The sequence below is a fragment of the Zingiber officinale genome, chromosome 2B (assembly GCF_018446385.1).
Source record: "Zingiber officinale cultivar Zhangliang chromosome 2B, Zo_v1.1, whole genome shotgun sequence".
NCBI lineage: Eukaryota > Viridiplantae > Streptophyta > Magnoliopsida > Zingiberales > Zingiberaceae > Zingiber > Zingiber officinale.
In genome coordinates, this window is record NC_055989.1 from 124,225,252 (window position 1) to 124,248,256 (window position 23,005).

The 23,005-nt window shown below is 42.5% G+C and overlaps 1 protein-coding gene across 1 annotated transcript; it reads left to right on the forward strand.

Annotated features, from left to right (window-relative positions):
- Positions 1–12,213: 12,213 nt before the first annotated feature.
- Positions 12,214–20,010, forward strand: LOC122047011 (geranylgeranyl transferase type-2 subunit alpha 1). Its single transcript, XM_042608008.1, has 8 exons — positions 12,214–12,373; positions 12,459–12,618; positions 12,712–12,878; positions 12,971–13,075; positions 15,203–15,985; positions 16,083–16,269; positions 17,290–17,476; positions 19,484–20,010. The coding sequence occupies exons 1-8, from the start codon at positions 12,258–12,260 to the stop codon at positions 19,870–19,872; spliced, it is 2,094 nt and encodes a 697-aa protein (XP_042463942.1). The 5' UTR covers positions 12,214–12,257; the 3' UTR covers positions 19,873–20,010.
- Positions 20,011–23,005: the final 2,995 nt, after the last annotated feature.

The window sequence follows — 23,005 nt, forward strand, 5'->3', positions numbered from 1 at the left end:
CGAGAGGTTTTGAATAAGAATGTTGGGTATTAATACGAAGCACTTGGTCCCGTCGAATTATTATTAAGTGAAGGGTTTTTATGCAAATTTCCATCCCCGCTAATTTTCTATTATTTTATATAAAAAATGCACACTGTTATAATTATTTTTGTCCTCATATTTTAGGATTATAAATATATGCCGAGGAGCACGCTTTTATTATTACTAAATTTGCACGTCCTTATTCTTCCATATAATAAATTAATTAGTGGACTCATTTTAGAAAATTAACTCACATACTTTGATTTACACTACGATTAACTAATTATTCAAGCTATAAGAGAATTGAAAAAAAATATTTTAAAATAATAGGGTTGCGTTTATTATAAACTAAAAATCAATTTAAATAAAATTTACTTTTTTAAAAGAATTGTTTTGATATGTAAAACTTTAATATATTCAATTTAGGGTTAAAAAAGTAAACTAATATATAATATATAAATCAGACTGCGATGTGAAGGGGGAAAAAAATGAAAATAAGGAATATAAAAGTGGTTCCGTAAATTACTCAAATAATCATGTCTTTTACAATTTAGGACACATATTTTTTAGGTATTGCTTGACCACCCAAAATGATGGTTCGTTGAAACAAAGTGTGTTTTTCAAATAAACATCAAGTGTGATACACGGTCAAAAGTTCGCCATCAACTTGAAAAACATGCAATTGCCGCCGGCCATCAATGGGCCCATCATCCTACCGAACCGGACCCAGTTTTTGACCACTTTTAATTGGGCCGGATAATTTATTTGGTCAATGCAGTCGGACCGCAACAATCGCGCGCGGATTCCGCATGCCATTTAAAATCCGGAACCATTTGGGTCAACCCGTTCACACCGGCTGAAGCATGATTAGGAGTTGGGACGGCAGGAGGAAGGGGTTTGGTCGGTCAAAATTGAATCCTTAGTCAAGATCGATCAACCTATTGATTATTCCCCCATTTATATTACTTTTATAAATTTAGTTATTCAAATTTTTTAAACGAACTAATTCTAAAATAAAAATGGAAGATTTAATTTTTAAAATAAAATTTTAACTGAATTAATCAAAGAAATTGATTTTTTTTAGAAAAAATTAAAATAATTGAATGAAATTTTAAATATGGCCGGCAAACTTTTACATATATGATGTACGAAAATAATCAAATTCTCGTTACACGAGAACATGTTCTATCACTTACTATGGTGTGTCATGCCAGGCCCCATTTAAGTTGAAACTTTGAAACCCTTGGCAATTTTAATCATTAGTTTGGCTCATCAATTTCCCAAAATATAATCTATAATTTATATAGTGAAAAGTATGATAATAAATATGCACATATAAATTTTAGCTAGCATTTAACATGAACAACTAGGCAAGGGATATTGTTAGGATCGGATTCTATATACTCATCCAATGTTTATTCTCATACTCATTGATCCGGTAGTAAGAGTAGAGGGGCCCCGCTCTGAGAAGTCAACGCCACGTGGAAGTCACAGTGACAGACGTCCATCCGGAGAGGGCCGAGTCCGACCAGACTCCCGGATAGGGACGGGTCCGACCGGACGTTCGGCCGGCCAATGGAATCGAACGCCCGGAGGGAGGGGTCCGATCGGCTTGCCGACCGGACGATATACGGCTGATGGCTGCGCCGCCGAAATCAGGGTTCCGGCGCTCAGGGGAAAAGGTCGCGGGCCGAGCGGACCTCACGCTCGGCCAAATCCATAAGGTAACACTGCTAACAGTCCCCATAAAGCACATGAGGGAGGATCTCCCCAAGTAAACCTTCGCATATGTCCGGCCGGATGTTGAGGGAGATGTCCGCCCGGAAGCCAGATTTGGAGCAAAGGGGAAAAGGACAAGGAACGTCTTTTTCTGACAGCAGGTATGTTTCACGTGTGGGCCATGCTCCAAATCTTGTGACAGGGGATTCCACTGTCCCATCGAGGACATGCTAAGACTGTAGCAGTATGGGTTAGGGAAGCTCACTGACAAGTCCTTACTGGAGTATGGGCTAGGGACACGTGTACACCTCGGTAGGTGTACGCTCACTTCTTCACTGCCCTATATAAAGGCATTCATTCTTCGTCGGAGGTACGCGGTCTACGAGTTTTAAAGTCACTGTTTCTTTCTTGAGCTTCGCCTGACTTGAGCGTCGGAGGGTCGCCGCCGGGAATCCCTTCCCGGCCCAACTTCTGTGCAGGTTCGCCGGAGCTTTGTGCCGCCAGTCGAAGATCCACGCCAGCAGCCGGAAGCGCCACGTGCCCAGCGTCCGTTGATTCGGCATTCGGACAGAATCAAATTGGCGCCGTCTATGGGAACATTCCTGTATCCGAGCGGGAAACAATGGATGAAGCTGGACGACAACACATGGTGACGCTTTCGAACGAGGAACTCGACGCCCTGATCGAGATAAGAGCCGCCAAGCTTGCGGAGCAAAAACAGAAAGCCACAGCCGAGCGGCCCGAGCAGCAAGCAACGTCAACGTCTGGAGGTCGAGCGGAAGCACCGCCGGCCACCGTCGCATTTCATCGAGCCCTATTCCGCACCCCTGAAGTCGTACCAGCTCATAGAGATAGGGGATCTTCTTCGGATGAGATGCCTAGACGAGACAACAGAAAAGGGAAAGCCCCCCGAGCAGACTCATCTCCCGAGCGGATCAATCGCCAATTTTCGGATGCTATTCTGCAAGACCCTCTGCCCAAGCACTACGTGCCTCCGACGATCGGCGAGTACAATGGGACAACCGACCCGGATGATCATCTGGGTAAGTTCGATAACACAGTCACCCTCCATCAATACACAGATGGAGTAAAGTGCCGAGTTTTTCTTACCACTCTCTCGGGATCGGCTCAACGGTGGTTCCGGAGGTTGCCGGACGGATCCATCACAAGCTTCAAGGACTTCCGAACGGCCTTCCTCCATCATTTTGCAAGCAGTCGGCGCTATCAAAAAACGAGCGTGAGCCTGTTCACCATCAAGCAGGAAACCCAGGAATCACTTCGAGCTTACATCCAGCGGTTCAACCAAGTAGCGATGGACATTCCAACGGCCACCTCGGAAACCATGATGAATGCCTTCACGCAAGGCCTAGTAGATGGGGATTTTTTCCGATCACTCATCCGAATGCCACCCCGGGACTATGATCACATGCTACACCGGGCGAACGAATACATCAACGTGGAAGAAGCGCAAGCGGCTAGGAAAAAAGAAACTCCAGCCGAGCGGGCTCCTCCAGCCGAGCGGAAACAGCACGCCGCTCATCAGCCGCCTAGAGGACCAAGGGCCGAAGCAATCCGATCCTCCCACGCCAGGTCTCATGTGCAAGAGGTAGCTGCCGCCCGGCCCAAGCCAAAGAAGAAATGGACCCCGATGTTTTGCTCCTTCCACCGGACGGATACGCACAACACAAGGGATTGTCGAAATCTTCCCTTCGTGGCTCATCCTGCGCCCCGGAATGCCGGACGACGGTCTTCCTCAGTCGACAGGCAACGGAGAACTCATGACGCCGATCGGACGCGAGCTGATAGGCCACAGCAACCAACTCCCGATCGGCATCGTTCTCCAAGGCAGGAGAATCGCCGAGCGTCCAGAGAACGGTCTCGACCGTCCGCTCGGGAAGAGGAAAATAGAAGCAATACTTCCCGAGGCGAGATCAACGTTATTGCCGGCGGGCCGACCGGAAGAGACTCCAACCGAGCCAGGAAGGCGAGCGTCCGGCAACTCCAGATTCATTAGGTCGGTTGTAGCCGAGAACGAGCGGAAGGACCCGAAATTAGTTTCGGGCCCGGGGACTTGGAAGGAGTTGAAGTACCCCACGACGATGCCTTGCTCATCAAAGCGGTAATAGCCAATTATACTATTCACCGCGTATTTGTTGACACAGGGAGTTCAGTCAACATCATATTCAAGAAGGCGTTCGATAGCTGCAAATTGATCAAGCCGAGCTGCAGCTCATGACAACTCCGCTCTACGGGTTTATGGGCAACGAGGTTCAGCCGGTCGGACAGATCCGGCTGGCTACCTCGCTGGGAGAAGAGCCGCTCAGGAGGACAAGAACAACAAACTTCGTGGTGGTCGGCTCTCCCTCGTCCTACAACGTTATTTTGGGACGACCGGCTCTCAGCGAATTTCGAGCGGTCGTCTCAACCTTCCACCAGAAGATCAAGTTCCCCGTGGAGGACAAAGTGGGAGAAGTACGGGGAGATCAACTAGCAGCTCGGCGATGCTACATCGAGATGGTCCGAGCAGAGGCCAATTCCGCTCGGAAGGCGCCCCGGATCGAGGTAAACGTCATCACCGAAAAGCCACCCTCTTTAATTTATGAAGAAAAAGAGAAAGTGTAGATTCACCCAACCCGATCGGAGACCACTACCTTTATAACGTCCGATCTGGAGGAGAAACAGAAAGAAGAACTGCTCCAATGCCTCCGGAGAAATCATGATGTTTTCGTCTGGTCGACACATGAGCTGCCCGGAATTTTGCCGAGCATAGCGCAGCATGAGCTACATGTCCGGCCGGACGCACGGCCAGTAAAGCAAAGAAAAAGGGACTTCAGCGCCGAGCAGAATTCAATCATTCGAACGGAGGTGGAAAAACTTCTGGAGGTCGGCCATATACGTGAGGTGCAGTTCCCGAGCTGGTTGGCTAACGTAGTATTAGTCTCCAAGCCGGGCAACAAGTGGAGAGTATGCATAGATTTTCGGGATCTCAATAAAGCCTGCCCGAAAGATTTTTATCCTCTGCCCCGGATAGATCAGCTGGTGGACTCTACGGCCGGCTGTGAATTAATCTGTATGCTCGACGCCTACCAGGGCTATCACCAAGTGTCGCTCGCCCGTGAAGATCAAGAAAAAGTCAGCTTCGTGACGGCCGACGGCACTTATTGCTATAATGTGATGCCGTTCGGATTGAAGAATGCGGGGCCACATATCAGCGCTTGATGAATAAAGTGTTCAGAGAGCAGATCGGACGGAATCTAGAAGTTTATGTGGACGACATTCTCATTAAGTCCATCCGAGCGGTCGATCTCTTCAAAGACATGGAGGAAACCTTCCGAACGCTGCGTAAATATGGAGTCAAGCTAAATCCCCAGAAGTGCCTGTTCGGAGCAAAAGGAGGGCGCTTTCTGGGGTACATAGTGACCGAGCGGGGAATCGAAGCAAATCCCAGCAAGGTGAAAGCTCTACAAGATATGCCGCCTCCAAGAAATACAAGGGAAGTGCAGCGTTTGACCGGTCGGATAACCGCTCTATCCAGGTTCATCTCCAAAACCGCCGACCGGAGCCTTTCTTTTTTCAAGATCTTACGCAAAGCTACAAAATTTCACTGGGACAAAGAATGTGACCAGGCGTTCGAAGATTTGAAGGCATATTTGAACTCTCTCCCGGTATTAGCCAAGCCGACTGCGGGTGAGCCACTTCATATATACTTGTCTTCAACCGAGCATGCAATCGGCTCAGCTTTAGTGAGGTCGAGCGGAGAAGAGCCTGTGTATTTCCTTAGCCACATTTTAAAAGATGCTGAATCTCGCTACACTGGGCTCGAGAAGCTGGCTTTCGCACTGGTCCTTGCCGCTCGGCGCCTTCGTCCATACTTCCTGGCGCATACGATCATTGTCAAGACCAATAGCCCGCTCGGACGTGTCCTACTAAATCCAGAGGCATCCGGACGGCTCATCAAATGGGCGACGGAGTTGAGTGAATTTGATATCCAATACCAGCCCCGCTCGGCGATCAAAGCGCAATCCTTGGCCGATTTTGTGACTGAGGTGCAAAGGTCGGAGCCGGAAGCTATGTGGAGAATATATGTGGATGGGTCGTCCACTCGGCTCGGAAGCGGGATTGGAATATTGTTACTCTTCCCACAAGAAGAGAAGATGCACTTATCCGTCCGGCTGGATTATAAAGCTACCAACAATGAAGCAGAGTATGAGGCCCTCATAGCCGGCTCGGCATGTGGGAGCCGGTCGGGTAACGCTTCACTCGGATTCGCAGTTGGCCGCTCAGCAGCTCTCTGGTACCTTCGAAATCAATAGTGCTCGGCTCAAGCTCTACGCTGAAGCCTTCGAGAAGCTCAAAGATGACTTTAGAGAAGTTATTATCCAGAAGATACCCAGAGCAGAAAATCAAGCGGTCGATGAGTTAGCCAAGCTCGCGAGCTCAATAACGCCGATCGCCATTCAGCAGCCAATTGAAAAAGTATTGTTGGTGGCGCATGTCGACCGGATGGCAGGCCTCACGATTCCGAGCGACTGGAGAACACCCATCATAGAGTTCCTCCGCTCGGACGCCAAACCATCCAATGAGTATGAAGCTCAGCTGTTAAGGAGAAGAGCCGGTCGGTTCACACTCATCGGCGACCAGCTTTACAAAAAGGCCTTCTCACGCCCGTTGTTAAAATGCGTGAGCTCGGAGGACTCGGCTTACATCCTCCAAGAAGTACATCAAGGATCGTGTGGAGGGCATCCGGGCGGACGATCGTTGGCCAAGAAGATCCTCCTGGCCGGGTACTTTTGGCCGACTTTACAAGCAGACGCCGCTCGGACCGTGTCGACGTGCCTTTCATGCCAGAAGTACCATAACTTCAACCACCGACCGGCAGAGGAAATGAAGGCATCTACAGTCTCGTGTCCGTTCGACCAGTGGGGAATGGATAGTGTTGGTCCACTTCCTATGGCGACCGGACAGCGGAAATTTCTACTAGTGACGGTAGATTAATTTTCCAAGTGGGTGGAGGCAGAGCCACTAGCCAGGATCACCGAACAAATGGTCAAAAAGTTCATATGGCAACACATCATTTGTCGGTTCGGCATCCCTCGCCGACTGATTTCCGACAACGGACGGCAATTCACAGGGACGGTGCTGGAGGATTGGTGCAAGAGCTACGGCATCGAGCAACACTTCACGTCCGTGGCTTATCCCCAAAGCAACGGTCAAGCCGAAGTAGCCAATCGGGAGATTCTTCGTATTCTGCGCGCTCGGCTCGACCATTTGGGAGGAAGTTGGCCGGATGAAGTGTCGGGCGTCTTGTGGGCCATCCGGACGACTCCGAAGGAAGGGACGGGCGTCACACCGTTCCATTTGGTGTATGGTGGCGAGGCAGTTATTCCGGTTGAAGTCGGCGTCGAGTCCGTCCGGATTCAGAGTTATGATGATGGCAACGCCGAACGGAGGAACATGGCGCTGGATTTGGTCGACGAGGAGCGAGCCAAGGCGTCCGTTCGGTTGATGGCGTACCGGCAGCGAATGAAGCAAAATTACAACCGCCGTGTAATCCCCAGATCATTTCAGGTCGGCGATCTTGTCTGGAAGAAAGTCAAGCCGGTCGGCGATGTCGGCAAGTTAGAAGCTCCCTGGGCGGGCCCCTTCAAGGTTATTGAGAAGCTCCGATCGGGAGCATATTATTTGGAGGATGAAGACGGGCGGCATCTGGATCGACCGAGGAGCGCGAATCATCTCCAGCCTTATCGAGCGGGGTGAAAAGTGCACGAATGTAAATCATTCTTGTATATGTTAGTCGCCCATATCCTTGTAATGCAGGAAGCAAAATTAATGCAAAGGATGACCAATGGATTCGCCGATCGGCAGCGTCAAAATTAACCTTGAAGACCGTCGAGCTCCGACGTTAAAGATCGAGAGACGAGCCGGCGTCTATAAACTTCCGAGCGGAAGACCGTCGAGCTCCGACGTTAAAGATCGAGAGACGAGCCGACGTCTATAAACTTCCGAGCGGAAGACCGTCGAGCTCCGACGTTAAATATCGAGAGACGAGCCGGCGTCTATAAACCCTCCGAGCGAAAGACCGTCGAGCTCCGACGTTAAAGATCGAGAGACGAGCCGACGTCTATAAACTTCCGAGCGGGAGACCGTCGAACTCCGACGTTAAATATTGAGAGACGAGCCGGCGTCTATAAACTTCCGAGCGGAAGACCGTCGAGCTCCGACGTTAAATATCGAGAGACGAGCCGACGTCTATAAACTTCCGAGCGGAAGACCGTCGAGCTCCGACGTTAAATATCGAGAGACGAGCCGGCGTCTATAAACTGCCGAGCGGAAGACCGTCGAGCTTCGACGTTAAAGATCGAGAGACGAGCCGGCGTCTATAAACTGCCGAGCGGAAGACCGTCGAGCTCCGACGTTAAATATCGAGAGACGAGCCGACGTTTATAAACTGCCGAGCGGAAGACCGTCGAGCTCCGACGTTAAATATCGAGAGACGAGCCGACGTCTATAAACCCTCCGAGCGGAAGACCGTCGAGCTCAGACGTTAAAGATCGAGAGACGAGCCGGCGTCTATAAACTTCCGAGCGGGAGACCGTCGAGCTCCGACGTTAAATATCGAGAGACGAGCCGGCTGTTGGGGTTGCAAGGTTGCAAACATAGTCCCATATTGAAAACACATGGAAAAGATCATGGGTTTATAAGAGAAAGATATCTCCATTGGTATGATGCCTTTTGGGGAGAGCCCAAGAGCAAAACCATGAGAGCCTAGGCCCAAAGTGGACAATATCATGCTATTGTGGAGATATCTAAATTCTTTTCGATCCTACAATTGGTATCAGAGCCCGGACTGCCAGAAGGTTTAACCGTCGACTGTGCACAAGAGCTATGGTCTGATTGAACCATGTGAGCACAATATTGACCTCGAACAAAGAAAGTGGGGACTCCTATGTTCGGATCAAGAGGACCAGACACCAGGCAAGAAGTCCTAGTAGGTCGGGTGGACCGAGGGGCAGGAAGTCCTAGTAGGTCGGGTGGACCGAGGGGCAGGAAGTCCTAGTTGCGGCTAGACAAGGAAGTCCTAGTAGGTCGGGTAGACCGAGGGGCAGGAAGTCCTAGTCGGTCGGGTAGACCGAGGGGCAGGAAGACCTGGTGGGTCAAGGATCGGACGTGGGAAGCCCATGGTCCTTTGTTTGAGGGGGGGGGGGATTGTTGGGGTTGCAAGGTTGCAAACATAGTCCCATATTGAAAACACATGGAAAAGATCATGGGTTTATAAGAGAAAGATATCTCCATTAGTATGAGGCCTTTTGGGGAGAGCCCAAGAGCAAAGCCATGAGAGCCTAGGCCCAAAGTGGACAATATCATGCTATTGTGGAGATATCTAAATTCTTTTCGATCCTACACCGGCGTCTATAAACCCTCCGAGCGGAAGACCGTCGAGCTCCGACGTTAAAGATCGAGAGACGAGCCGGCGTCTATAAACTTCCGAGCGGAAGACCGTCAAGCTCCGACGTTAAAGATCGAGAGACGAGCCGGCGTCTATAAACTTCCGAGCGGAAGACCGTCGAGCTCCGACGTTAAATATCGAGAGACGAGCCGGCGTCTATAAACTGCCGAGCGGAAGACCGTCGAGCTCCGACGTTAAATATCGAGAGACGAGCCGGTGTCTATAAACTGCCGAGCGGAAGACCGTCGAGCTCCGATATTTACGGAAGACCGTCGAGCTCCGACGTTAAATATCGAGAGACGAGCCGGCGTCTATAAACTGCCGAGCGGAAGACCGTCGAGCTCCGACGTTAAATATCGAGAGACAAGCCGGCGTCTATAAACCCTCCGAGCGGAAGACCGTCGAGCTCCGACGTTAAAGATCGAGAGACGAGCCGGCGTCTATAAACTTTCGAGCGGGAGACCGTCGAGCTCCGACATTAAATATCGAGAGACGAGCCGGCGTCTATAAACCCTCCGAGCGGAAGGCCGTCGAGCTCCGACGTTAAATATCGAGAGACGAGCCGACGTCTATAAACCCTCCGAGCGGAAGACCGTCGAGCTCTGACGTTAAAGATCGAGAGACGAGCCGGCGTTTATTGTTCGACCGACTCTACGTTCCGCTCGGCTCAAGGCCCAAAGGTTCTTGTCGGCTTATAGCGAGCAATCCTTGCTAGCAAAGCGGAATCATTACGCGTCCGGAATATTTGCCCGAGCGGAAGGGCAAGGCCAAGTACTTCGCAAGAATGCCTTTCGAATGCCAGGGGTGTGATAATAGGCGAGCATACATCACACATATTAATTAGCAAAAGGACAGTGCAAAAAGATAGGGTGCACAGGAAAACGAAGACCGGCGGTAAACTGGTCTCGGAAGACACAGAAAGCTCCGCGCGGCGGCCTGTGAGGCCGAGCGGTGGGACCAGCTAAGCGAATTTCGAAATCCTCGGGGATTTCGAAATTGTCTGCCAAAATATCGAAGTCCCGCTGTTCGAATCGGGACTGCATAGTGGTGTACCATGGACCGAGCGACTGATCTTCGGGATTGGAAGAGCTAGCCATGGGCCGAGCGGGAGGAGTCAAAAGGCAAAAAGGCAGGAGCGAAATAACAGCAGACGAAAGGAAGTTTCAAGGATCGAAACTGAGAGAGAAATGCGGAGGAAACACCGGAAAGGAGGAAGGAAAGATATAAAACCTTGCTGCGGAGAAAGGGATCAAGGAAAAGGCGCCGGAGAGCGTCGGAGAGCAGAAACAGGATCGCCGGAGCTCCGAAGCGCAGGAGGCAATGGTCGAAATCGCGGAGGCAGGTAAGGAAGAGAAGGAAACGAAGAATTTATAGGGTGAGGGCCGGGCGGCCTCCACCGTTGGATCTAGGTCACAGGAATCAAAGCATGCATCGAACCGTCCATTTCGAATCGCTTCGATCACATCAAAACACCACGCCACCGCCGTCGTACATCGATGGCAGTGCGCCACGTGACATTCAATCATTCGGAGCATTTAATGAAAGCATGCTCAACCTTAATGTCGAGGATTGACGCAGAACACGAGGAGATCCGGTGAAGACCATTGTTGATTCGCTTAAGGCTATCTCTATGGTTGGCCGAGCGGATGATACAAGTATGGAGGAACCGCTCGGCCGGATTCTTAGTCCAGTCAGTCGTACTATTCGCCTCCTTCGACTAGACTTGAAGGGGAGGCAAGTGATTCAGTAGTAAGAGCAGGGGGGCCCCGCCCTGAGAAGTCAACGCCACGTGGAAGTCACAGTGGCAGACGTCCATCTGGAGAGGGCCGGGTCCGACCATACTCCCGGATAGGGCCGGGTCCGACCGGACGGCCGGAGAGGGCAGGGTCCGACCGGACGTTCGGTCGGCCAATGGAATCGAACGCCCGGAGGGAGGGGTCCGATCGGCCTGCCGACCGGACGATATACGGCTGATGGCTGCGCCGCCGAAATCAGGGTTCCGGCGCTTAGGGGAAAAGGTCGCGGGCCGAGCGGACCTCACGCTCGGCCAAATCCATAAGGTAACACTGCTAACAGTCCCCATAAAGCACATGAGGGAGGATCTCCCCAAGTAAACCTTCGCATATGTCCGGCCGGATGTTGAGGGAGATGTCCGCCCGGAAGCCAGATTTGGAGCAAAGGGGAAAAGGACAAGGAACGTCTTTTTCTGACAGCAGGTATGTTTCACGTGTGGGCCATGCTCCAAATCTTATGACAGGGGATTCCGCTGTCCCATCGAGGACATGCTAAGACTGTAGCAGTATGGGTTAGGGAAGCTCACTGACAAGTCCTTACTGGAGTATGAGCTAGGGACACGTGTACACCTCGGTAGGTGTACGCTCACTTCTTCACTGCCCTATATAAAGGCCTTCATTCTTCGTCGGAGGTACGCGGTCTACGAGTTTTAAAGCCACTGTTTCTTTCTTGAGCTTCGCCTGACTTGAGCGTCGGAGGGTCGCCGTCGGGAATCCCTTCCCGGCCCGACTTCTGTGCAGGTTCGCCGGAGCTTTGTGCCGCCAGTCGAAGATCCACGCCAGCAGCCGGAAGCGTCACATGCCCAGCGTCCGTTGATTCGGCATTCGGACAGGATCACTCATATTTATTAAAAGATATTAAAATTAACACCATATATATATATATAAATTAAAAATAAAATAAACATCTATATAATCCTAATATCAATGAGTTAAAAAAAATAATTTCTTTTATATATATAATATTATTTAATCAAATATTTAGATACTCTCTCTAAATCCTTCTAAATATCGAATCTTCAGAATAAATTATTAATTTAAAATTTTAAAAATAATTTACAAATAATACTTTATTTTCTAGCAGGTTGAGACGTTGAGTCCTTCAGGTTGGGCCTATACCCGTCTCGGCCCAAATCAACACGGCACCAGTGAACCAATCGAGCCCCGAGCCGAACCGGACCGGCCCGGTCTGACCCATTAGTTTGCCTTTTGCTTGTCTCTCTCCCCAACGCCATGACTCTGACCACGATTCGAAGGCCGGTACGAATTGAGGAGCGATGCACGGGCGTCCGCGCCACGACCCCCGGCGGAAGGACGCTGCGGCGGCGGCGGAGAAGGCAGCTCGCCTCCGTGAACTCCAGGCTCAACTGCTGCACAATCACCACAACCGCATGTGATCCCTCTTCCTTGGACCATTTCATTACGTGCTCTTTCTTGCGTTTTTTCCGCGACACATCTGACCCTTGCGGCTACTCCAGATACACCGACGAGGCAATTGATTCGTCCTCAAAGCTTTTAGAGGTCAATCCCGAAGTCTACACCGCTTGGAACTATCGGAAGCTCGCTCTGCAGCACAACCTCGATGGCGTCAACGATGCCAACGTCGTCAAATCGGCAATCGAGGGCGAGCTCAGAATCGTAGGGCATCATAGTTGGCGAAATTGAAATGATTTTTGAAGATTCAGTTGGTTCAATGTTGCATCTTTTGATTGAGATTGTTGGCTTTTGAAGGTGGAGATGGCACTGAAAACGAATCCAAAGTCATATGGAGCGTGGTACCACAGGAAATGGATTCTCAATCTCCAACGCTTGCCTGTTGATTTCGAGCGTGAGTTCCGGCTTCTGGATCTGCTGCTGAAGGCGGATACAAGGAACTTTCATGGATGGAATTACCACAGGTTTATTTTTCTTTGATATATATATTTTTCCTTTTCTGGTTAAATTTGCGGCCAATTTGACATTTTTTTTCTTTTGTCCTCGTGTCTATTAGATTTGTTGCTAAGTTGAAGAATGTGCCAGAGGAGGAAGAGCTAGGGTTTACAAAGAAGATGATTGACTTTAATTTCAGCAACTATTCAGCTTGGCACAATCGTAGGTATGTAACTTAGTTCTGTTCTTTTGAGAATGTGGAACATATAAGTTTCCTTGATTGTCAGGCTTCTATTTTTCTCTTATCTATTCTTGATTTTTACTGACCTATGTAGTATTTTATTCTATCTTTCTCACTTACATAATTCAATGGCGTATTTGTTAAGACAAACTTTATATGTTTATCAACAGAGAGATAGATAGTCTTGTCAAATAGACAAAAAAAAACCCCTCTGAAATGTGTTTCTCAGTTCTGTAGGATTGTAATTGTAACTTCTCGTTCACTCAAAATACAAATATTTGGGAGACAGAATGTGGTTTAAGGTGCAACTTAGCTGAAACCTCAGTAAATTATCCTAAATCATTTTGTTAGGTGTTACTGACTCCCAATGAATTTTCCATTTAAAATCTGTAAAACATATTCAAGTGAGATTTTCTAAGAAGCCATATTGCTGATAATGAAATTAAGAATACAGTGAAATCACAAAAATTATGACTTTATTATTTTGGTGCTGAAATAGACAAAGAGTTCTAGTTTGTCAAAAACATGATCACAACAATTTTAAGGTTTCAGGATGTCATATGGCAGTGGTAGCAAGGAGATATTGGTGAACTTTTACTTTTGCAGTCAATATAAATTAGCTCAAATTCGTCTTTAAGGGAAAGAACAATATTTGTAGGGCTCAAGGAATTTGCCAATATACAACAAACCAAGCCTTTATCCTACAAAGTGGGTTCGTCTATATAGATTCTCCTACATCAATCGGCTCAATCCTTTACTATATTCCTATCTATACTTAGATGAATTTTATTATGTTTCTAACCAAGTCTTTTTTGGTCTCCCACCTCCTTAATTAATGTGTATATTTGTTATGGATTTGCATCACCTAACTGGGGGCATTTATTGGTGGTCTAAGAATATGTCAATATCATTTTAAACCTGTCTCTCGAAATTTTCTTTCAATAGACGCAACTCTGACTTGCTAATATTGTCATTTTTTATCTTGCCCCTCTTTGTCTATTCACACATCCATCATAACATCCATCTCTACAACTCTAATCTTTTACTTGTATGCTCTATTTTTAACCCAACATTCAACTCCATATAATATAGTAGGTCTAACGGTCATTTTGTAAAACTTCCCTTTAAACTTTAGAGGTACCTTGCAATTACAAAAAACATGATTCTCTCTTTTATTTTAATTATTTTACTTGTATCCTATGTAAAACATCTCTCAACCACGCAAAAACGATCCTACATACTCAAAGCTCTCAATTATTGAGAATTTGTTATTTCTTATTTTAACAATCTACGTCTACTACCACTAAACGATTCTTGGCGCAATGGTAAATTTGTTGCTATGTGACCAAAAGGTCACGGGTTCGAATCCTAGAAACAACCTCTTGCAAAAAGTAGGGTAAGACTGCGTACAATGGATCCTTCCCCGGGACCTGCATGGCGGGAACTTTGTGCACCGGGCTGCCCTTTTTTACGTCTACTACTACTAAACTTAAATTTCATACATTTTGTGTTTACTCTACTTAAACATCTTTATCAATCCCGCAAAAACGATCCTATATACTTAAAGTTCTTAATTACTTAAACTTGTCATCTCCTATTTTAATAATTGCTTTGCTACATCTACTACTCCTAAACTTAAATTTCATATATTCTTGACTTACTCTATTGAACCTAAAACCTTTTACATTTTCTGCCAAGATTAGAGCTTAGCATGTACACTTTCATATGTCTCATCGACTAAAATAATGTAATCTGCAAACAACATACACCAATGAATTTGCTAATATGATTAGGGAAAAGTAGTAACTTGCTAGTATGCAATACAATAGTACATAAGATTTACAATGAAGTGAAAGAAGCAACATGATACAAATAAATTAAATTATATTATGGCTAATTGTGTTTTGTTTTTTGTTGGCAAAGTATGAGATTCAAAATCATGATTAGAGTCATATTATGACTGCCATAGATGATCTGTCTTATGCATTTCGTAATAAATCTTTTCCCCATGGTTTATTATGGTTCTACTCTTGGATGCAGTTATCGCACAGCTTTATCCCATTATGTTTTTGTTTATACTTATATTTCCTGTTTGACCAAACATGTTCACAGTGCACTCTTGTCTCATGTGCTAAAGAAAAATGCTCTGGGATTTTCCAAGGAGGATATTTTGACAGAGGAGTATGACCTTGTACATAATGCCCTTTTCACTGACCAAACTGATCAAAGTGGGTGGTTCTATTATCTATGGCTGCTGGATCAGACAGTTCGTACCAATGACCCGCAGCTGGTCTCTTCATGGCCTATTGATGGATCAGATTTTATTTTATCCACTGGTAGTAAGATCCATGATTTCCAAGAGTTTCTCATCACAAAAAATGGTTATAGAATTTGGTTGCATGGAGGAACATTTCCTGTCATTCTCTATTTCGATAGAGCTGTGAAAAATATAAGCCCAGCTAGTGTTCATGTCAGTTCTTCATTTGTAAAAAATGAAGATCTTACTTGGAGGCCACTATCTGCTGAACATTCAGATGAAGCCTGTTGCTGGGTGGCCTTTCTTAAACTCCCTGATGACAATTCAAGCTCTCATCTTGTATCTGTCAGCCTTTGCAGGTCTGATGAGATTATAGCATCCAATGGTTCTCATTTCAAACATCCATCAGAGTTCACATTTACTGTGACATTAAGTTCAAAAGAAATTATAGAAGAATCTGTTGAAGAAAGTTTTGTTTGGGACTATGCTGATCTATGTAAACCACAAGAGGCTCCTTGTCCAATGTTGTTCGATATGCTAAGAATCAATAAGAACCATGAAGTGAAGGACATAGTTTGGAATTTACAAATGTTATCAAATGAGATGGAGCTTTTCAAAGAGTTCAATGAAGAAGATAGGTCTCTTTTGTTACTTTAAGCTTAAGATTTTTGCTTCATATTGTTTATGCATATGGGAATTGTTTGTTGCCAACTCGAGTTTGATTTTTCTTTGCAGTAAATTTGTGAAGATAATATTAGCAAAACTCCTGGTTGCACATAACATATTGAATTCAGATGGATCTCTTAAAAGTTTAACAAATCACACTGAAGAGGTTTTATCATTCTATGATGACTTGATGAAGTTGGATCCATCACATAAAAGATACTATGAAGATGAAAAAAGTATTGTTCTAATGGATCAGGTAACATTAAATTCATAGTTCTTTTTTTAATCTTTGAACTCTTCTTTACTGAAGAAGTATATGAAGAAACTTTGATGCTTCTCCAAGTTTTCACCCACATTGTACACACAATGACACTGCTGTTGACTTTATTTCATTCTTGTTTATTGTGTGTGCATCACACATAGTGTATATATCTTTTCTGGTCCAACAGAAGTAGTGTATTATTCTAACAAATATTTGATTTGGCTGGTACGGTATGACTTACACAATGTTCTATATAAATTCATCCTTGATGCCCTATATAATTCTAGGACAATGTGCCCATCTTAGCAAGGTATGGAGTTGGAACATATGTATGACAATTATAAATTAAACAATACTTATTAATCCTTGTTTGTAACTTTGTATTACTACCTACTATTGCAGAACCAACTGTAGGATCAGTGTCACTTATATAGCAAGTAGTCTCAGTTGTTTTTTTTTTGAAAATTTGACAAATATATTGGCAATTAAGTTGTACAGTATATAGAAAAGTAAAAAATGATGGCAAATGTTTCCTTTTAAAAAATTTCTTTTCAGTTTCCAAATTGTTTCTAGAAAAAGAAAAATGGAAAAATGGAAAACTAGAAATATTTCCTATAAACAAAGCACACCAGTTGATTGCCTTCCCAACCATACAACTAGATGATTCAACTTGTTACACTACCATACATTTCATTGCATGTGTTACCTTTCTTAATTTTCCAATAGATTCACAACCATATGATTTCAAATATTTGCATAACTTGTAAATGTGTAAACCAACTTAGAATTTTGCAACCTAAATTATTTGTCCAACAGTCAATCATGGATGGGGGCACATGATATTGCACTAGAACACCAAAAAGTATTCAAAATTGAAAGCTAACATTTTGTCTTTATGATTTTTATTGTTTTGATGATGATATATTTGGCGAAGGTTTGGGATATTCTTTAAGATATAGAACAAGTATATTCAAATGTATGCTATATTTTCCTCAATTGACTGCTTTTTTGCAGATTACTTCTGATGATAATTCTTTATCGAAACACTGTTGGCATTTTGATAAACCAACTTCCTCAAGTTTCCATCACCAATCTTGCCTTCAGCTTAACAAACTCTCATTAACACGGATTGGCTCAGTTAAGAATCTACTGTGGGTACAGATGCTAGATCTCAGAAATAATGAACTTCGGTCAGTTTCAGGTCAGTTTTTTTTTTTGTGTGGCTTTCCATGTACTTGGAATGTACGTCTAGGTATGTGCTTCAGATTTATTTTTACACATTATCTGTAGTATTATTATGTAATATTCTGTATCTAGTTTTTTCAGTTCACATCAGTTTATAGTGCATCTTAGCAAGCTATTTTTTTAATCACTATATTTCTATTTGCACATTATAAATAAATAGATTTTATTGCTTGAACTGAAGTAATGTGTCTTCCTATGTCATGTATAATTAATTAAAAGTAATCAACTTGATTATGTGTTTAAGCATGCTAATATTCTTTTCTTGTTAACAAACATTTCAATCAAAGAATTAACTTCTCATGGGGTATATTTGTTTTTCTTCAAAAACGAAATAGTGAATTGTAGTTCACCAGCTTATATTGAAGGCAAAGATAAGAGCTACATGGAAGGGGAAGTTACAATTAACTACCTAGCCAAAAAGAAAAAAAAACAATTGGCACACAGAAATTGTGACTGCTGAGGGAGATGATAGCTAGCAGGTTGTGAAGACACAAGAGATACTACCCCCTGAGTGACTCAGTCACACTCCAACAAAGCAAAAGGTCAGTCTACCTCCAAAGGTATCAATCAGGTGATGAAGTTTGCTCATTGACAGTAACCACACATTGCGGAAACCAGGTTGTTAGGAGCATGAATGAAGGTGTTCACATTCTTCTTGTTATGGCTTATGGAGTAAAGATTTCAATCTCTATTAGGGTCAACGATGTCGAACCTTGTTGCATCATCGGAGTGGTATACCTTAGGCCAACATTGAAGGATAGGGTTTGTAGAAGAGATCGATGGCAGAGGATTGGTGCAAGTGAGACTATACACATTTATAGAAGAAATTGGATACTTTTATAAGCCAGCCATGTGTGTGATTTATCAAGCTGGTTAATGAGACAATTGAGACATTTTAGAAATTTTTAATTCAAAAGACATAATATGATTGCGATAGATTATCTACTAAACCCATATGATCTTGACTATATATATATATATATATATGCAAAAAGTGAAACATTGCAATAGATTTGAAAATACAGTTGAATTTTCCTATTAAAACTAATCAACTTTATGAGAAATGTTATAAGATTACACACACACACACACAGAGTGTTAATGCGATATGTCTGCATGGAGATTTATATAAGCAAATGCTATATATCTGCATAGAGATTTCACTTAGCAACCAGAGGTGAATATGTCCAGCACTGTTGACGATGCTTACCTTTCTCTGATACCATAGTTGTCTCGTATATCTAATTGTTTGTTATAACAGAATCATATAGTTGATCGTCGTCATTTCTGTTATGGAACTGTACCTTTCTGGTTAATCATGAATTAAACCTTTAGAAAGAAGACAATCACCTCACACACTTACAGCATGAAGCAGAAAAAACTCTACTATCTAAATTCGAGTGCTGTTTTATTGCTAGATGCTAGCAATTTAGATTTTCATGGTTGCAGCAGCAACTGTAGATTGATACTGGTGAATTTTTTCTTGTATTTTTGAAAAATGAACATCATGTCTTTTGGCTTTTATTTGTAATGGTCTTGCAGTTATTTCTTTAGATTCATTTTTGAATTCTTTTTCACTCAGTATCAGTTATTTGACGAATGATTGTCTTCTCATTCATTTAATTATGAATTTTTCCTGTGGATATCCACTTCTAATATACTTGGACCATGTCTTTTGAAGCATTGGGTTTGGTTAAATCCAGTAGCACTAGTTATTGGTCACATTCATCTTTTTCACCTTGCTCATAGTCTAGCCATGAAGTCATTTTTTGGCGTTACCAACCTACCTATCTACTTTGTTTTCGTTCACTTTCAATATTCATCCATCATTCTCTATTTACTACCTCCTTGTAGCCTTTGGCTACTGCTAGCTCATCAGGAGACATAATAAGAATGTTCCATGCTTCTAGTTTTCTGGAAAATATTAGAATCCACTTCAAAAAACTTCCTTGTTCTTTGACAGGTATAGAAGCATTACAGCTTCTTGTTTGCTTAAACCTAAGCAACAACCAGCTAAGCAGCTTTACAGCACTGGAGCCCCTGAAACTGATTAGTTCCTTGAGGGTCCTGGATGTCTCCTTCAACATGATCGGTTCGCATGCAATTGACACGACAAGGTACCTCTACTTATCTCCGCTGTCTCATACCTTGGATCCAAAGCAACTCATTGAAGAATACGAGAAGAAAAATACAAATGTGCAAAGCTTCTGGGAGGCCATTTTATTTCTGAGAGCCATGCATTTGACACAGTTTGATATAAAGGGTAATGCAGTTGTCAACCAGAATTTTAGAGACATGGCTATTGAGTTGCTCCCGACTCTTAAATGGCTCGATGGGGAGCGAGTAAGGTGACTTTTAAATCTGCCAAAATTTCTTTTCTGAAACTTCATTTCTTGTTGTGCTTTATATTCTTAGAGGTGTGAAACTTCATTACAGTAGAACTTTGATATCGCTGAATATTTAGTGGCGGAATGAAAACAATGTTAGCTATGGTCAGTGACATGTACATTTTTGATGAATTATTGTGATATTTGTGGATACATTTCCTGTTTAGGCATAATCTGACAATATGACATCTCATCACATTGATTTACAAGTCTCACTGACTTCTTTTTGTTGCTTGTGCCCTAGAATTTATTCTTAACAACAATTAGGACATCAGAGTTTCTGACAGCTGAAACCGTAGCCACTGTTTAGAAAACTACCCAACAGTGAAAAAGCTTGAGAACATCTTTTCGATCGGTTGTTTTGGGCCGTGTTGTGAGGGTGCCTGCGTCCATGAGGACATCCAGCTTGCCAAGCCCAAGCCATTGCAAACTAGGAAAACAATTAACTATAGAGTGTCGCCCGGATCACCCATTGTCCTGAGTAACTACCTAGTTAGAAGATTGTCCCCTCTAGATTATTATTAAACAGAGGGAGCAAGGGATTAATTTCAAGTTTTCCCCAAGGCAATCGAGTTTTGTGTTTTCAAGGCAGTTTGTATAATGTGAAGAACAAGACAATGTCATTCATACTTGTAGCGCAAGGTCATTCTAGGATGCTTAGAGACCTCAAAGGTTGTAGAGGTGGCATGATGCCGAAGCGATTATTGTTAACTTTGTTTTGAAATATCATGATCCACAAACAATCTTTGCTCATTCGAATACCTATTTGTGACTAGATTCATACCATGAACTGCCCTGACTTATTACTTACTAGGGTGTATTATCATTGTTGGCATATTCATTCCTGTTATACAAATTCATGAACGTTTGGAGCTGTATTACAAGGACTGCAACATGTTCCCCCCAGCATTATTATTATTATTATTATTTTTGGTATTGTGATTCCTAGTTCACATGTGAATCATCACAAACATGCTCAAAATGTTAGAAGCTATTAAGAAGAGCCCTGTATTTTGTTTGAGTCCATCGACAACAATAACTATTACTCATCGCTTTAGATGACATTGTTCATTCGATGAAAAGCTCTGATAACATGGAATGAGGTTGGTCATTTGTTCCTTGAGGTAGGATATTCACATTCTCCAACAAAAGCTATGATACTCGGGAGATTCCTTTATTGAGATGGTTAATGTTTTGAATTACTTGCTAGATCTGAAGTATATGAAAGAGGTTAGTATGATTATAATCAAATGGAAGTTTAAGCAGCTACTAGCCAAGTTTAGAATCTTGTTGTATCAAAGTTTCAATCTTTCATTGGAATTGTTACTATATTGGTGTTTCAAATTAGTGTTGGGGGCGAGTTGAAAGGATAGGGGTGTCAAAAATAAATTCAATTCGATAACTCGGTCCGAATCGATCTGAAAAATATCGGATTTGGATTGGGATTTTTAGGTTGTGTGGTTTAGTGGATTTTTGTTTTTGTTAAATTAAATTTTATTGTAAAAATTAAGATATTTTTATGTATATCAATATAATATTAATATAGTAACGACGAAGTATTAAGAGAAAAATGAAGAAATATAAGAAAAAAATATTTTTAGGATTTTCTGATTATATTTAGATTTGAGTCAGATTTTGAGTTTTTTTTAATAAAATTTTTATTTCAATTCAATCCGAATCCATTTGAATGGGCACTCTATCAAAGGAGATAAAAAATAAAGAATAAAATTTTAAAAAATAATAACACAATTATAGCTCATCTTTTATTAAAAAAACAAAAATAGTACAATTTTGACATTATATGCTGTAGTAATGTCGAACACTACATGACACAATAGATTGACACACTATGAAATAATATTAAGTTTTTGATAATTTATCAAAATGATATATTTTGACCTTATGTTAGTATGAAATAATAAATTATTTTTAAAATTAACTTAGCAATCTAAAAATTACAAATAATATGTCTATGTTGCAAGTTGATTCTAAGAAACTCTATGCAATTAGCTTGTCATTATTTGGATATAGTAATGTTTTTTTGGGGTTCATCCATATTTAAAATACTTAGACCACAATTAAATAGCTTGCAGAATTGAGAAAAAAAAAAGAGAGCTGCAAAATATTTTTTGAAAAAAAAAATTGCAAGAAAACTCACTTCAGTAAAATAAAAACAAAATTGGATTTCATCATATTTGAAATACTTAAATCTTTTTTTTTTACGGTGTTAATTTGCAATTCTAGAACAAGTTAAACTTTTTAAAAATAACTTACAATGTTAAAAATGTCAATTTTTTTAATGATCACGTCCGCATTTTGTATAATAATATTCTATTTAAGTTTATCTATGACTTTTACGAATAAAAGTTCGTACTCTCATTTATCAACGTATTAAACACAAACTTTATAATTATCTCCTCTAAGTGTTGCCATTTTATAATTTTTAGATTGCAATTTTTTTTTTGTAAAATAATTTACCATTTAAAAATTATTTTTTACGGCAACTAATTAGAGAATTTTATTAATATTTGAGTTTGAGTTTAAACTATATATATATATGATATTGAAATTTAATTCAAAACTTAAAAATAATGTTGATTCAAATTTTATAATTTTATTCGAAATGAATTCAAGCACCAATTTAGTTTGCATTGTTAAAACTTTGATTCCACCAAAATTGAACTATAATTAAACAAAAAACTTAAATTCAAATTCAAATGATTCAAATCAGAATTTGATTATATTTATATTAAAATTACAAAATAATTAGAATTTATTTGAATTCAACTCAAGATCTAATGATCCATCTAAGAAAATATTATAAATTTGAATTCGACCTGAAAGAATTATCATTTTATCAAAATTATTATGTAATTTTATAATCAAATATAATTTTTTTTATCTTCAATTCATCTAAACCACCAACTCATTTATAATAAAACATTTTGAAATACTAATAAAAAGAATATTGTCTATCAGAATAGTTGTGTGGAGCATGTAGATGGCCATGGTCGGAGCAGACTCAACCTGTTAAGAGCTAGGTCATGCTTGACCCGATCTAGGTTATTTCGAGCCAGTGTGCTCGACTCGACCGAAAT